Source organism: Balearica regulorum, chromosome 22 (assembly GCF_011004875.1).
Source record: "Balearica regulorum gibbericeps isolate bBalReg1 chromosome 22, bBalReg1.pri, whole genome shotgun sequence".
NCBI classification, from domain to species: Eukaryota; Metazoa; Chordata; class Aves; order Gruiformes; family Gruidae; genus Balearica; species Balearica regulorum.
The window spans coordinates 7,451,043-7,467,220 of NC_046205.1; the positions used below are offsets into that span (position 1 = coordinate 7,451,043).

At 59.5% G+C, this 16,178-nt stretch overlaps 1 protein-coding gene across 2 annotated transcripts; it reads left to right on the forward strand.

Moving 5' to 3' along the window:
• Positions 1-46: 46 nt before the first annotated feature.
• On the forward strand, positions 47-8,888 carry TMEM39B (transmembrane protein 39B). Of its 2 annotated transcripts, none has more exons than XM_075773917.1 (9): positions 47-163; positions 2,183-2,391; positions 4,260-4,479; positions 4,754-4,837; positions 5,501-5,655; positions 6,286-6,622; positions 7,367-7,554; positions 8,036-8,156; positions 8,513-8,888. In XM_075773917.1, the coding sequence occupies exons 2-9, from the start codon at positions 2,264-2,266 to the stop codon at positions 8,747-8,749; spliced, it is 1,470 nt and encodes a 489-aa protein (XP_075630032.1). In that variant the 5' UTR covers positions 47-163; positions 2,183-2,263; the 3' UTR covers positions 8,750-8,888. The 2 variants fall into 2 exon arrangements, with proteins under 2 accessions (XP_075630032.1, XP_075630033.1); XM_075773918.1 differs by lacking the exon at positions 47-163 and adding an exon at positions 363-423.
• The last annotated feature ends 7,290 nt before the right edge of the window (positions 8,889-16,178 follow it).

Below are 16,178 nucleotides of genomic sequence, written 5' to 3' on the forward strand. Positions count from 1 at the left end.
AGTTCTTCGGGGGCGGGTCCGAGGGGGAGGGGGCGTGGCCGGGAAAGGGGCGGTCCGCGCGCCCGCGCCCCGCAGGAGGATTGTCCGCTGGCGGCCGCCATCGCGCCGCCGGCCCCGCCCGCCATATTGTGCCCGGCGCAGGCTGAGCGGCGGCCGGAGATGGGTGAGGGGAGCGGAGCGGCGGGACGGACCCGGGCACCGTGACCCGGGGGAGGGGGGGGGGGACACACGACGCGGGCGGGCGGGAGCGGGGAGGGCCGAGCCGGGAGCTGGGGGAGAGGGCCGAGCAGCGGGCGGGGCGCTGGAGAGCCCGCAGCTGGCCCCGCCCCGCCGCCGCCGCTGTGAGGGGGGCGGCTCCCGGGCCGCGGCCTGGCCCGGAGCCCCCGGAGCTGCCGTGGAGCCCCGCTCCTGCCTGCAGCCTCGGTGCGTGCTCCCTTAGCTGCCCTGGAGCCCCCCCGGAGCCCCTGCTGCTGCCTTGCAGGTCTCTTGTACCCGCTGGAGTCTCCAGAGCCCCCGGTGCTCTCCTGTGGCTCCCCCGGCTCCGCTACAGCCCTGGCCTGCACCCCAAGGGCCCTCAGAGCCCCCATTACCCTCTTACAGCCCCGCCTGTGCCCTCACAGCCCTCACTGCTCCCCTGTAGTCCCCACTTGTGCCCCCACGTTTCCCATTTCCCCCCTGTAGCCTCTGCCTGCGCCTCTGTAGACCCCATAGCCCCTGGCCTGTGCCCTCACAGCCCCCGCTGCTCCTTTAGAGCCCCCATCTGAGCTCCCAGAGCTCCTGCAGCCCCTGAACTGCATTCCTGTCCCTCCCACGGTGCCCTCCCCGGCTCCCCAGCTCTCTTCCCAGGCCCAACACTTTCATCCTACCACTTTTTCCTCTCAGACTTTCTTACTGTGGTGTCTTGGGCCTCAAACCCACTGTCTTCACCTCCCCCAAGGTCCTGTCCATCTGGTGTGTCGTTCCCCCCCCCCCCCGCAGTCCCCATGTTGTGTCCTGGGGGGCCCCTGTGCACAGCCCCTGTTCACCAGGAGTTACTCTGCGTCCCCAGGTCGCGAGGGTTCTGTGTGCCATGGCACACGCTGGGCTTTCCTCCCTGGGCTCTGTAACCCCCTCAGTGCCCCCAGCGCTGCAGCCACCTCTGTGCCCCCCGGGCTGTGGGATGGCACCCGTCTCGGGGTGTCTTTGCTTTTCTTGGGTCTAGACCCCAGCGCAGCCCCCCTGCGCCCTGTCCCTCATTGTCTGGGACTAGTACAGCAGGACTCTGGAGCTCGGCGTAAGTTTTACAACTTGTTTAAGAGCACTCTCTAAGCCTTCAGCAATTTTTTTTTTAACTCCAGACACTAATTGCTAAGTGATGCAAACTGGAAATTAGCAATCAGAAAAAACAATTGATATGATCTGATCCGAGTTTCTTCACAGCTCAGGTTTCACTTCTAGTAAATGGTGTGTTATCACCCTGTCCTTTCTCTAAGTTGTATAGATTCTCCTAAGGTTAAACAGGAACCAGAAAAGGTTTTTAAAACCTTGGTAGTATTATTATTGTTTACACTGTGGCAGGCAAGCACTAGACACGTTGGGTTAACGTCCTGTTGAGCTCTGTGCCACGCAAACATACAACAACAACAAATGTCCTAAAAATGCTGGCTATTTTTTTCCCGTCTTAAAGGAGCAAAAAAAGGAAAAAGCCAGTTTGTGTGCTTTTGCAGCGTCCCATTAAAAGAGCTGTGAATATTTGATTCCAGCGCAAAATTGGGCAAAAGGGTACCCCAAATTACTAAATCCTTTGGGCGAATTGTTTAGCATCTCTGTAAGTGTATTGCTCTGCTTGTAAAACAGGGATAACACCACAGCAATGCAGATTAAATTCCTTGTAAACTGCCTTGGGTTGGGAGAGAGGCATGAAAAGCTTCTTCCTGCTCCCGTGGAAGCCTGCATACATTAGGCTTTAGACTCTCAGTGAATTCACAGCACCTTAACAAGCTGCCGCATGTCCTAGGAGCGTCAGGAGCAATCTGGGGCCGCATCTCTAGCCTGTGGCAAATACAGGAGATGTAGAAAAGGGTTGAGCAAAGTTGCGTTATCCTGCTTTGTGCTGCCAGCTAGCAGTGTGAGCGATCGGTTACTGCTGGTCACCAGGGTGTGGTAAGCAGATGAGCCTTAATAATAAATCTTTTCCTTTCAGTTTTAAGGACTGAAGACATAATCACGCAGTGAACAGCAGAGAAGGCACCTGGAAGAACAGCCCTCCGCACCCTCTGTTGTTATGGCAGGGGGAAGGCGGGGCCCTAACCGTACCTCCTACTGCCGAAATCCCCTCTGTGAACCGGGGGCCGCTGGCGGCTCCAGCCATTCCACGAGTTCCTCTGTCACGGGTGTGCGCTCACGCACCAGGTACGTCCGTGTCTTCACGTCTAGCAAGGCCAGCAGCTCCTCTCTGAGGCAGGTGTGGGGCCACCTGTATCTCCCCATCTCACACGCTGCTAGTTTTCCTGTGGCTCAGCGGTTTCTTAACTCCCGGTATCTATCTGAAACCCTTTTTCTATATGTAGCAGCATCCGGGCTATGCGTTGTAATTGGGATAGATGGGTTCTAATTTGCCTGAGACTGTTACGTGCTTTATCAGACTGTGACAGACTCCCAAGATTGTTCAAAAGCTTTTAGTGACTGTTGAATGGAAAGTAAGGATAGAGACAAATTTTTATGCAAAGCCTGACTCCGGAGTTCTGGTTGTTGCGTCTCCTGTGCTCTGAAGTTTATGTCAAGTGAGGCATTTCTGGGGTAGAGTTTAGCTAGGTCAGGTGATGTGTAGGCAGCGGGGGTTTTTCAGGTTCTAGCCTAGCTGGTTGGTTGCGTTTCTGCGACCGAGGTAGACAGGAGGAAGGAGAAGCACCGACAGCAATACGTAAGCAGGAGGTGCCTTATGAACTCTCTGCAAAGAAAATGTTAGATCTGTCTTAACATAATCCCTGCTTACGGCCCTAGGCCAAGAAATTTATAGGGATACAGTTATTCAGACAAGTTATTGCAAGGCCACAGAAGATGGAGCAATCCACCTCTTACAGACTTTGCTGTGAGAGCATGCAGAAAGGTCCTTGTCGCAAGCGGGTAATGCAGTACAAATCCATGCCCCAGCTTACCTCTGCAGCCGTACGCTCCCATACCCATCACCTACATGGCTGAGGAGTCCCAGGGAGTTTTATGCTCTTTATGTGTGTGAGAGCTTCGTTGCTGCTGTTGCAAGAGCACCCTTAGGTCTTGTGTGTCTGTTCAAAGCAGAAAAGGCTTTGTGTTTATATTTAAAGCCCTTTTCTGGAGGATCAGAACAGGAACTCTTGTTCTATGTACAGGAACAGAGTTTACTGGCGGATTTATCAATCCTGAGTAGCTGAATCAGTCTTGTCAGCTTGGGAATCTGGGGGGTTTCGGGGAGACAGCTCAGGGTCCTAAAGTTTTCCCCTCCTGTGTGGCCTCATTTTAGACTGTCAGCCTTCTGTTTTAAAAAGCATGGACTGATCCACCTGTGTCCACCCCTGGGCCAGAAGTCTTTCTGCAGTCACACTCTGAGACTTCTGTGGTTTCATTTTGGGATTTTCAATAGGAGTTTGTGCTCTGTAGTTCCTTTGAAACCCACACCCAGATTCCTTTGACTGTTGTTATTTAGAGATTGCAAATCAGGAGAGGTGTATCTCATATATATTAATTCCCTTCCCTTTGATTAAAAGGGTTGCTGTCTGGGATTGTGTGCGTGCTCACACAGGAGTATGCACCCCTGACTAAACTTGTTTTTCCTCCATAGTCGAATAGGAGTTGAAGAATGAGAAAGGGCTGGTGTTTAATTGCTCTGTATTTCATGTTCAAGCACTCTTAGAAATGTAAATAGCAACTTGAGGCCTAAAAGCTTCCAATTAATTAAGAGAGCCACTGGTTGCCCCTTGAATAGCAAAACATAGCCACGGCTTTTGAACTTGACTCAACACAAGGGATTTAATACCAAACGTTCTCGTGCTGTAGACTGGCCTGGTTCCAAATATTGCTTTTGCTGGGCAAATTCATGCTCACATCTGCCTGAAACAGTTGTCCTAGACATCCTCGGGGGGCTGCCACTTCTGGTCTGTGGCAACCATTGATCATGATACTCAGCGTAGGTTTCTCAGTCGACATTAGACTCGCCGACTTCTAACATCTGAGTTTATAGGCTGGAGGACAGCGCTGTGTTTATCTCAGGGAAGTGACTGCTGCCTTTTGGTTTACCTTGGTAGGAGCGGTTCAGGTACAGGCCTTTCCAGCCCACCTTTGGCAACTCAGACAGTCGTCCCTCTCCGGCACTGTAAGATCCCAGAGCTTCCTGTGGAGAGGAGTGTGCTGTTTGAACTTCAGCTCTTCTTCTGTCATCTTGTTGCTCTGTTTGTCCACTACATCAACATCTACAAAACTGTGTGGTGGTACCCACCCTCCCATCCACCTTCACACACGTCATTGGTAAGCTGCTGTCCGCTGATATTCACAGACTGTCTCGCGGGTCAGTAGACATAAAGTTTTCTGTATATGTTTGATGCAAACTACACGTGACTCTACAGCCCTGGAGTGTTGCTCATCTGACTCTTTATTTGGCAAATTTTGGGCCCTGGCTGCCTGCTTGGCGTTCTCTTCCTGATCTTGGAAGAGAGAGTCCGAGGAGAAGAGAGCTTCTCTGTTGAATGTGGGTTTCTGCTGCCTGACGGAAAGTGGAATCATTTTGTTTTTGTCACCGCAGAACTTTCATCTTATTGACTTCAATGTGCTGACAGTGACAACAATCGTCCTGGCACGCCGGCTGATTGGTGCTATTGTGAAGGAGGTAAAGTCCCCAAGCAGATCTCAGAACTGTTCTTTCCTCTCAGGCGAAATGTTAAGCTGTGTGTCCCTTTTGCAGTTCCACACTCTCTTGTCTTTTTCTAAAGAACTTTGTGCTACATCCCAGTCAGAAACCTAGGCATGGTTTCTAATGGGAAGAACAGAGAACAGAAACGAGCGCCTTAACGCATTGCTCGTGACTCTGTCCTGTGATTGTTGCTGAATTACTGTCTAACTAGACTGTAGTAATTCTGCTTTCTTCCATGTGAAGAACAGTATTTGGCTCTTTTCCTGTTCTCTTAATTACTCTGGCTTTCTGCAGGGAGGAACCAGTGTAGTTGGGTTTCTGCTGGCTGCAGAAGCCGCCTGTGGTGCACAGGTCCAGGAGAGTGGGCTGGTCACACCGATAACTACCAGACCTTAACAAGAAACTCTGAGTGCGGTCCTCATTTCAGCTTGAGGAATGAGGCCCTGAGTTTTGGAGAGCCCAGATCCCAGCTTGCAGAAGGCCTCCCCTTCCCGGTGGCAGTCAGAGCCTTTCACTAGCTCTTCCTTGGTGCATATGAAGTTGATTTTACAGATCGAGTGCTGCTCATTTACCGTTCACTTCCTGTAGGAAGAGTGAATGAGTCTCCCCTCTGCACAGCTCTCTCTTCTCTCCCCGCAGGCTTCACAGAGTGGCAAAGTCTCCCTGCCACGTTCTGTTTTCCTGGTGATCACTCGGTTTGCTGTTCTCACTGGCACAGGCTGGAGTTTGTGTCGATCGATAATTCACCTTTTCAGAACCTACTCTTTCCTTAATCTCCTGTTCCTGTGTTACCCGTAAGTATCTCTTCTGTCACTTGTGTGTGATTTCTAATGTTGCTTCAGTGCAGTGGGTGTTGCTCAGTTGAAATGAAGCCTGAAAGTAAATAAGCACTCGATTACCTGGTAACAGAACTTAAACTACCCTTTTCCCTCTTGCTGTGTCACATTTCTTCTTGGTGGCAAGGCATATCTTTAACATTTACCCATATTTCAGCTTTAATGTAAGCATTAATTATAGTTCTTTGATTGCTTGTGTCCTCTCAAAAGGATTGTATGCTTTTCTCGTGGTATTCAGAGAACCCATGTCTTTGGTTTACCTTAGTCCTTAGGTGCCTCTGCCAGGTGGAATGAGTCAAACGGCTTCCCTGCTTCATGTTAACCAACAAAAGGAAGCCAGTTCTATTTCCAGTCAAGTACTGGAAATAGGTCCCTTCTCTCTGGTAGAGAGGGCGCATCTGATAAAGATCTGAGACTTGGTGATCATGTTTGAGATCAGACTGGTGAAGCTCTTTTCTAGAGTTTCTATAGGTACTAGGTGCCATTTAGGAGGGGGGATGTGATGGTGATGCTGGTCTGCTGCCAGCAAAGGCATTGCACGGGGAGCTCGTAGGGAAGTAACCACCTTTCTGCGCTTTGCTGCTCCAGGTTTGGCATGTACATTCCCTTCCTTCAGCTGAACTGTGACTTTCGGAAGACAGGCCTCTTCTCCCAGGTGGCCAACATTGGTCCCAGAGAGACCAGCGAGGTGAACTCCAGGGCCAGAGACTACCTGACTGTCCTAAAGGAAACCTGGAAGCAGCACACTCGACAGATGTACGGCATGGAGGCCATGCCCACGCACGCCTGCTGCCTCTCCCCAGATCTCATCCGCAGTGAGGTGGAATACCTGAAAATGGACTTTAACTGGCGGATGAAAGAGGTGCTGGTGAGCTCCATGCTCAGCGCCTACTACGTGGCCTTTGTGCCGGTCTGGTTTGTGAAGGTGAGCAAGCGCCATGGGCCACCACCGCTCCTGCAGGCGTGGGACTGGCTGGGGAGGATTGTGGGGAGGTGGACGCTGGGTTATGGAGGGGGTCTGGTTCTCACTTAGCTGGAACGTGGGAGCAAAACCATCTAGGTTTAACGTTGCTTAAACTCCAGGTAACAGAGGACAATATTGTCCTGATAAAGTGTATTTTGACTGTCCTGAGAGTGTCTGTCCATCTGTTAGGGAGTGGTGTCTTCCTCCTGCCTCCCATGAAGCTAGAAGGACTCCAGGCTGACCAGTGCTTGGCACACTGACCTGTGAGGACAGAGCTCCAGGGCAAGGGGATTGACTTTAAATAGGGAGGCAGTATGAGGGAGGATGGACCTTATCAGGATTCCTGGCTGTTTTATTGAAGTTCCTAATACAAATGTCTCGTAGTGAACCTGTCCGACCTCAGGGATGAGCCCAAATCCCTTCCCCTGAGGGGCTGGTGCTCCCACCCATCGGCAGCTGAGCTAGGGAGCATCAAGAACTCTCTCCCTATTTTTGGTGATGGGTGATGATAGCACAAATGTTTGGCTATGGTGTGTTCAGGAGTTGTACAGCAGCCCTCCTATGTGGGCGCTTCTTTTTCAAGCAGGATTAATAGCTACGTGAAAAGCCCTCGTTTTACCTGCCTGAGTGCTTTGTGTTTTGATGGCTTTGTTAGGTGAGGCTGTCCAAACACGTTGTCACACATTCTTCCTGTCCCCCTCACAGAACACTCAGTACTATGACAAACGCTGGTCGTGTGAGCTCTTCCTTCTGGTTTCCATCAGCACATCTGTGATCCTGATGCAGTACCTCTTACCTGCGCGCTACTGTGACCTGCTCCATAAAGCCGCAGCGCACCTGGGCTGCTGGCAGAAGGTCGATCCAGCCCTCTGCTCCAATGTGCTACAGCATCAGTAAGGAACTCTCTCCTGGGGCTAGGGCCGGAGGTTTCTCTTAGCTGGCATGTCTGCCAGCGTGAACAGAGGCTGGATGGGGAGCTCAGCTTTCCAGCCACCTCTCCTCCTCCTCTTGTTGCTCAAAAAGAAAAAAACAAGGGAAAGAAAAATGAAAGCAGAGTTGTGGGCTAACACATCCGACAGCTCACAGACACTGTCTGTACTGTCCACTTCCAAGCACAGCAAGCAGATCGGATTTTTGGCAAGATGCCTGCTGCTTCTGGCCCCAGGTAACCGCCGGTTGTCACTGCCGTAGTTACATGCCGCGGTGGGCCAAACTCTGCCCTCACAAATGACGGCAGCTTGCTGCTGCGGCCAACGCTGCGGAAGCAGCTCACACCTTATCCCAGCTGACGGTGGGAAGGCAGCAGACCCCCCCTGGACCCCCTGCCTCCAGCTGTGGAGGTAGAAATTGGAGCTCTCTGCTTGTTTCCTGCAGGTGGACAGAGGAGTGCATGTGGCCGCAGGGAGTGTTGGTGAAACACAGCAAGAACGTGTACAAGGCTGTGGGTCATTACAACGTGGCGGTGCCCTCGGACGTCTCGCACTTCCGCTTTCACGTAAGATCACGTCTCCTTTCCGGGGACGGACGTGTAACGCCCTGACAAAACCACCATCCTCTTGTTCTGAACACCTCAGGCTGCCCGAGCTGGCTTTCGGAGCAGGAGAGCTGCCCGTGGGGCGTGCGGGGTTCGGTACAGCGTTTCACCTTAGTCCCGCGTCTCCCGTGGGTGCTGCCAGAAGGGTGACTGGCCTGTGCACACCGGGGCTCTGTCCTGAGCTCACGGGTAAACGTTCTGTCTCCAGAGGCGAATCCCAGACACATCCTCACGGGCCTCCGCCTCACGCGTCCTGTCAGAAACACATCCCGAAGGGTCTGACCCTGCTCAGTGCCTTATTGTGGTCTCTCCTACAGTTCTTTTTCAGCAAACCACTGAGAATCCTCAACATCCTGATTCTGCTGGAAGGAGCCGTCATCTTCTACCAGCTTTACTCGCTGATTTCTTCAGAGAAGTGGCACCAGACTATCTCTCTGGCGCTGATCCTCTTCAGCAATTACTACGCCTTCTTCAAGCTGCTGCGTGACCGTCTGGTGCTGGGCAAAGCCTACTCATATTCTGCCAGCAGAGACTCAGAGCAGAAGTTAAATTAAAACAATTGCACTGATGCTCAGCTTATTACAAAACAAACAAAACAAGAAACCCTCAGAGCTTTGTATTTTTGTTACCACTGCTTTTTTTCTTTGATAACTGATGTAATTAAAAGGAAAAAACATATTTTTTTACTCCCAACAGTTGTTTGTGTGTTTGTTGTCTGGTAAAATCCCCCCAGAAGGCCGCCTCCTGTTTGTATTTGAGAGGAGTGATTTATTAACCGGTGCTTAGTTTGGAGAGGTGCAAACGTTGCTGCTTCTGCTGGAATCGGAGCTCCAGCTGGCACTGAGTGGGAAGACGAGAATTAAACCCCACAACTTCACTTGGGGTGAGCCCTGATCCTTTCCGGGGACCCCGCAGGAGCCTCTGCAGCACCCCCCGATGCTCTGTGGCCGGAGGGGAAGGCTGCGTTGGTTTGCTACAATGATTTTTAAGTCGCTGCACCAGAACCGCTGCAGCCCGCGCAGGGGACGGTTTGAGGTCCGCAGGGGTGTGAGGGGACCCGCCGCAGACGGGGGAGCTCGGGGGGGAGCTCGGGCTGCTCCCGCTTTGCCTTTCCCTGAGCGGGTTGAGGTTCCCCCCTTGCCGCCTCTGCTGCCTGCCCTGCCCGTCGGGTCGGCCCGGGGCTGGGGCCCGGGAGGATGAGCGAGGTGACACCACCCGGCCGAGGAGGAGGAGGAGGAGGGGGAGGAAGGGGCGCAGACCTGCACCCGGGTGACTCGGGGCCGGGGGGCAGCGGGGCCGTCCCGGAGCTGCCGCCCCCCGGGCACCGGCTGTGCCCGCCGCCGTGGCCGGTTCCAGGCTGGGCCCCCCCCCCGTGGTGGGACCGTGGTGCCCCCCCCACCCCCCCGCCGCCGGTGCGGGATGCGGCCTTTGTTCCGCTCCGGCTCCGCCGCCGCCAGGGGGCGCCCGGGGCGCGCGCGGCCGCTCCCGCTCGCGCTCGCGGTCCCGGTCCCGGTCCCGGTCCCGGTCCAGCCCCGGTACGTGCCGGCAGCGCCGCCGGTCCCGGGCCGCGGGAGCCCCATCCGCCCCGGGGAGATTATTGCGAATGGAGCCGGTCCCGCCCGGAGATCAAACACCGGACCGGGGCGGGCGGGCCCGGGGGGCTGGGACCGGACCCCGCAGCGTTCCGTGCCGGCGGCGGCATCGTCCCGGGGCACCGGCTGGGGACAGGATGCCATGCCCGGGCGCGGCAGCGAGGTGACCCCGAGCAGCGAGGTGGCCCTGGGCACGGCACGGGGGTCTGCCAGCCCCGAGCGTCCGACCCCGCGGCGGAGCCTCACCCCGGCCCTCGGCGGGGACACGGCGGGGACACGGCCGGGACGTGGCGGGGACATCTCCCAGCGTGGGGAGCCAGGCTGCCAGCCGGTGGGGACACCGCAGGCCCAAAGGCCACCGAGAGCAAAGCCGCCGCCGCCGCCGCCACCCACCCGTTTGTTATCAGCCGCTGCGTGTCGGCAGGGCGAAGGGCACGGCGAGGAAGAGGAAGGAGAAGCGGGAAAAAACAAGGGCCGGGGCTGGCAGGGAGCCCTGCCAGGCTGGGGTGCAGCTGAGCCCCACGGGACTGTGCCCCCACCCCCTGCACCCGGGACCGGCACCGGGGCAGCCCCGTGTCGGCGGCGCGGGGGGCCGGGGCCGGAGCTGAGCCCCCCACCCACGCACGGGGAGGCCGAGGGGCGAGGGGCAGAGGTGCTTTCCCGGCTCACGGCGTGGGAAGGCTGCAAGAAGCCCCCTGAGGACCCCCAGCAGGGCTGGGGGGGATGGAGAGGCCCCCCCAGCCTGTCCCCCCGCTCTCGTATCGCCCCAGCCAAGGCCAGATCCAGTCTCTGGACGGGACTGCTGACTGGGATGGGGGGATGTCGGGGCGCTGAGGGCGGGTGTGCCTGCGCCCCGGCCCCCTCCCCACCGCAGCGGGAGGAAACGGCCATGTCCAGCCTTTCCCGAGGATGAGGATTTCCTTCCTCCCATTGAGCGGGGACCCTGAGGTTAGCACGCAGCCACGGGGCACTCGGCCGGCAGGATGGGGGGCCGGGCTGGGAGGTGAGGAGCAGAGACCCCCCCCGAACACACAGCCCTGGGTGCAGCTCCCACAGGACACCCCCCCACACACCTTCGTCCCCCTGCCTGGCCGGGACCCCGTGCAGCCACGCAGGCAGGAGGGCAGCTGCCCGCAGGGACGAGGGAGCCGGCTTTGCAGGGGGGTCCGGATGGAGACTTGGGGCCGTTCCCTTCTCTCCTTCCCCACGGCTTCGCCCCGTCCCCTTTGCCCAGCCTGAGCACACTGCCGATAATCCCGGGGCAAGAAGCCGGGCAGAGTGGGCAGCCCTGGGGAGATGGAGCCCGTTCCCGCTGTGGGGTGGCCAGACACGGGCCGGCCAAGCTGCAGCCACCCTGGCTGCAATTTTTGGGCTCCCAGTCACAACGAGAGGGCTTGGAGGTCCCCCCGGGTCTGGTGACCCTCGGCACTGGCCATCTCTGGGCAGAGCCTCCCCGCCCCGAAGGGTGCCTGCGCCCCGCTGCACCCCCAGCCCCCTCCTCCTTGCAGGGACCTGGCCCGGACGTGGAGGTTACCGGATTCCCAGAAAAGGCTCTTCCTGCAGCTGGGAAAGGCTGCGTGGGGATCAGGGGACACGTCTCACTTCCCTTGAGGCATCTGACAGGGAGTGCACAGGGGCTTTCCCAGGGCCCCCAGAGGGGACCACATTCCAGGGGAGATCCTGGGTGGGAATTCCCCTGGGACCAGCCCAGCGCTGCTCGGAGGTGGCTTCACTGGGGACCCAGCTGCCTTGGTGACCCCAGGAGTCCGGGGCAACCCAAACGGTGCCCAGTCCATGGGCAGCACTGCACCCCGGGGGTCCTGGCCTGGCCGGGCTCCATCTGCCGCCCTCCCTGCGCCCGCTAATCCCGGGATTAGCAGCCAGATGCCAGGCGCAGGTTTGCTGCAGGTAACGAGTATCCCGTGGGGAGGAGGTTACGGACATCAAAGGGCAGGCAATTATGGCTAATCCCACACCTGTGCCTAACGAGTTCAGCAGTCCTGCGTCGAGGGGGACCGGGCAGCTGCTGGGGAGAAGCCGGCTGGCATCGTGGTGGGGTCCCCGAGCCAGGAGGGCAGCAGGTACAGGGAGCCCGTGTGTGCTGGGCATCCGTCCCGGGGTGCCCCAGGATAATGGCCGTGTTGGTGGGGCACCGAGCAAAAAGCCAGGCAGGAACGCCTCCACGGGGCTCGGCACTGCTGGGGGCTCGGCTGAGCTCTCCCTTGTGCAGAGCCAAAATGGGGCACGTGCGCTGCGGCCAAGCTTCAGTCTCCTGCTGCCCGCCGGGAATTCCTTCACCGCTTCCCAGCGGACACAGCTGATGGGAAGTGGCTGTTTTCCCCGCAAAGCCTATCCCAACATTCCTGGGAGGCCACGTCTGCTCCCCCTGTCCCCGTCCCCAGGGCCTGCATCCAGCCGTTTCCCGGCTGGTCCCACCCCAGCTCGGCGCAGATGGAGGACCGGCGCTGCAGGCTGTGGCTGCTCAGCACGGGGCTGCCGGCAGCCCCCCTACCTGCACCCCACTGATCTTCTGCCCCCGGCATGGGGGCGGGGGGGCAGAAACAGCCGGCACTGCTTTCACAGCCGAGCCTGCAAACGCCCAGTTTTCCCCCCCCCCCGTGCAGCAGGCGAAGCAGCTGCCGCCTTCCGGCACCGACACAGCGAAGGTATTGGTGCCCCTTGGGACCCTGATGCTCCGGTCATGGGGGGGTACCGGGTTGCTGGGTGAGCCTGTGGCAGTGATACCCCACCAGGAGCACAACAGACACCCCCCCAACCACCTCCTCCTCATCCTCCCAAAACCACCAGCCTGTCCCTGGTTGGCTCCCTGCCGAATCCAGCATCCAGCAGCTGCTGATGTGGGGACCGGAGCAGGGGGGCGCAGGGGGCCGGGAGCACCCCACAAAGCCAAAGGTGCCCAGCCGGGGCACGCAGTGCGTGTGGGTAATCCCAGCTGCGCCGTGTCGTCCTTTATCTGGAGGCTGGTAGCTTTAATTCTTCCTTAATAATCGTTCATGCCATTAATAAAGCCAAATCCCTAAAGTGGCTAATTAAGAGTTTGTTCGCCCGCTGCCATCTCACACCATGGCAGGTTTTGTGTGAGATCAAGGGCGGGGGGGGGGAGATCATGGAGGGGTGGTGGGAGTATCATCCCACTGCCCATCCCACCAGCACCCCTGCTCCCCCGGGATGGGGGTGGGGACCCCTGGCCAGCACCCCCGTCCCCACTCCGCCCCCGCCCCCAGACCCGGAGCTGTGGGATCTCCGTGGGACCTGGGCACCCAAATCCAGGAGGTGCTGAGCCAAGCCGAGCTGGCCACCACTGCCTCCGCCGATGCCTGACCTTGCCCGGGGCTCGCCTGGCCGAAACCGGGGCAGGACACGGCCCACGAGGCCCCGTTCTGAGCCAGCGAGACCTACCGTAATTGGCAGCCCTGAATTAGCATAGGCACATCCTCGTTAGCAATTACACACACACACGCGCGCACGCGCGCGCCCTCATTTTCTCATCTGAACAAGTTCATGGTGGGGACCCAGGAGCCGGGGTGAGAAAGTGTGGGGCAGTAGGGCAGGACGCCGAGCTGCCCGGCCTCTCCCGGTCCTCTGCTCGTCACCTGAGACCGCTAAACTCATTGCACTTGTGCAACGGAGCAGAGACAGCGCCTGCGGCACCCACGGCCCCGCTGTATTGCTGCTTTGTCCAGGGTGGGGGCAGGCAGCAGTCCCCGCGCGGAGCAGATGGTGACTTGCAGCACTACAATGCACGGAACAGCGCGGGGGCCAGACGGATCGCAGGGCAGCACAGCCGTCCCGTCACCCCCCCTCCACTTCCGCTGCCATTTTACCCAACCGGCTCCAACCACGGCTATAAATATTTAACAGCTCCATCCTCTGCTCTGCTGTCGAACCGACAGCCGGAGGGACGGCAGCTCCCACCGCTCCAGCACGCTTCGCACCACGCTGGGGACCACTGGGCTGAGACACCCCCCCCCACCGTGGGCACGGCCAAGGGCACGTCCCCTCCCGCAGCATCGCTCTGGGTCTGAGCTAAATAACCGCAGCGAGCTGGGTGGGAAACACTCGAGGAGCGAAAGGTGGTGAACGGAGACTCTGGAGGGCACGGGGACACTTCCCAAGAGCTGGGGCTGGGGGGGGCTGGGGGGAGCCCGGCAGGTCGCCCACCTCCCGGGTGGGTGGCAGGGTCTGCGGTGGCCCCATCCTGGGCACTGCGCAGGCTGAGCACCCCTGAGCTCTTTCAGAGGTCCGAGGGATCCTACGCACCCCCAAACCCACCCCTGTGCCCCCAGGGTCAGACCCCAGCCAGGAGCCCTGTGGGCAGCAGCACCGCCTCGGGGAGGGAGGGGTGTCCCGAGCATCCTGCCCCCGGCACAGGCGTGCTGGGCTGGGCTGAGCATCCCTGGCCGGCAGCGGAGCAGAGCCGGTTGCAGGATCTCCCACGCTGCGGCACGAGGCTGCGAGTCCCGGCACGCGGCTGCTGTGGGGCACGCCGCGACCTGCAGCGCGACGGGCGGTGGGGAGGCGTTCGCAGCCCAGGGCTCGCCCGGGAAGGGCCCTTTCCCGCACCAGGGAGGTTCGGTCCCACCACGGGCACGGCCGGTGCCCCTTCCGCAGCGCCCAGCCACGGCCTCGGTGCCCCATGGGGCAGCCCCTCGCTGGGCCGGGCTTCCTTCACCGCGGCCCCGAGCCTTTTCCGCCGCTCTTCCGCCGACCCCGGGACGGCCGGCAGCCTTCCTGCCCTGGCCCACGCTGCCGCCCCGTTTCCTGCCCACCAGCCCCGCATCCACCCCGCGCACCGAGTGTTCCCGGCTTTCCCCACCGTGCCAGCACCGTCCATCCTCCCTGTGGCTCTTTCCGGACACTCGGACGGGGGGACCTGGCCCCGCCGCGGTGTCACAACTGCTGCCCCGGGACCCTGTGCCCCCTCGGGGCTCCGGTCCCCTGCCCCATGTGGGACCTGCCCCCGATGCCGCTGCAGGAGCACCCTGGCTCGGTCGGGTGATTTCAGGGGGTCCGTGTTTCACCAGCCGCTTTCTTCCAGCTCAGCGATAAAGGTATCGAACGGAGCAAGTCGTGTCCCCCCCCGGCTCGCACCCGGGGAGCAGCAATTCCCCGATTGCAATCACTTTTGGGGATCTACCACTGACCTAGTTTTTAATCCACCGCGCGCGGGCGGCAGGGATTGCACGCATGCTGCCTTTGGCCGGCAGGGATGAGCCAGAGCTTTCCAGGAGTACTGACACCCCCCAGGGGAAAGCCCCCCCCTTGTTTTTGGGAGACGAGGGTCCCGCAGGGAGCTCGTTGGAGGTGGCCCCGGCTCCGTGCTACCCTGCTGCTGCGGTCAGGCCGTTCCCACGCTGAGCCCAAGGGTCTCCCCCAAACCGGTCGGGCGTGCAGAGCCGTGACTCAGCCCCGAGTCAGCCGGCGGGGAGCGGCGTGCACCGGCAGGCACTGGGGTGCTGGCGGAGGGCACGGGGTGCGGCGGCAGGATGGGACCTGCGCGGGGGCCTCCGCTTCCCGGACAGCCGCGTCGGAGCAAACAGGGAAGCGAGAAATTTCCTTTTCCTTCCCCCTGCAGAGCTGCAGAGCGGGTGTCACCGTGCTGGGGTGACCTGTCCCTGCACCCCGCTCCCTAAAGCAGCCCCTGTGTCCCGTCCCCCCTGGGCTCCCCGCAGGGCGAGGGCTGGGAAGGGCCCCTTATCGCCCTTCCTGGCTGATGCAAGGTTTGCTCATCGCCGCTGCTCCCCGGGGCCACCCTGCTGCAGGGCAGGTGATGCCAGCAGCGTCACCTCCCCGTCCAGATTCCACCCTCCCTGTGGGGATGGAGCAGGGGTGATGCCACCATCCCTCCACGGCCCCTACATACGTGTCACCCCCCCGGCATCGCTCCCTGCCCCACGGCTGCTTGGCCAAGAGCCCCAGGGTTCCCCCCCCCAGCCCTGGCACCTCTGGCCGCCCCCAGGTATGGAGATGCTGGGGCTGGGGGGGCTCCCCACACCCCAGGCACTGGCTGCAGGCTGTCGCCAGCCCCCTGCACCCGCCAGGAATGAGTGGATTAGGAACCAATCTCGTTGTCACTGCTAGCAGCCTTGGTGAGCGCCGTGGGATGGGGACAGGGACGGGGACGGGGACGGGGACACTCCCGGTGGGGGGGGATCAGGGGTGGCCAGCGCCCGGAGCGGGGCAGAGTGTGGCCACGGTGCTTCGACAGCGAGGGCTCGGCTGCCTGCTGTTCCCAGCGATGCGGCATCCGGGCTCTAATGAGCCAGGACGGTTAATTAGTCAGTGTCAATTTATGTTAATTAGTCAGAGGAGTCGAGAGACTGATTCCTCTGCCACCTGGCTGGCACCGGGATGCGCAGGGCCTGGCTGG

Bases quoted from the DNA above. Each gene is read 5' to 3' on its own strand.
- TMEM39B (XM_075773917.1), top strand. From the start codon at position 2,264: ATGGCAGGGGGAAGGCGGGGCCCTAACCGTACCTCCTACTGCCGAAAT. The intron at 2,392-4,259 runs GTACGTCCGTGT...TTACCTTGGTAG, and splicing joins GGTGTGCGCTCACGCACCAG to GAGCGGTTCAGGTACAGGCC. The intron at 8,157-8,512 runs GTAAGATCACGT...TCTCTCCTACAG, and splicing joins TCTCGCACTTCCGCTTTCAC to TTCTTTTTCAGCAAACCACT.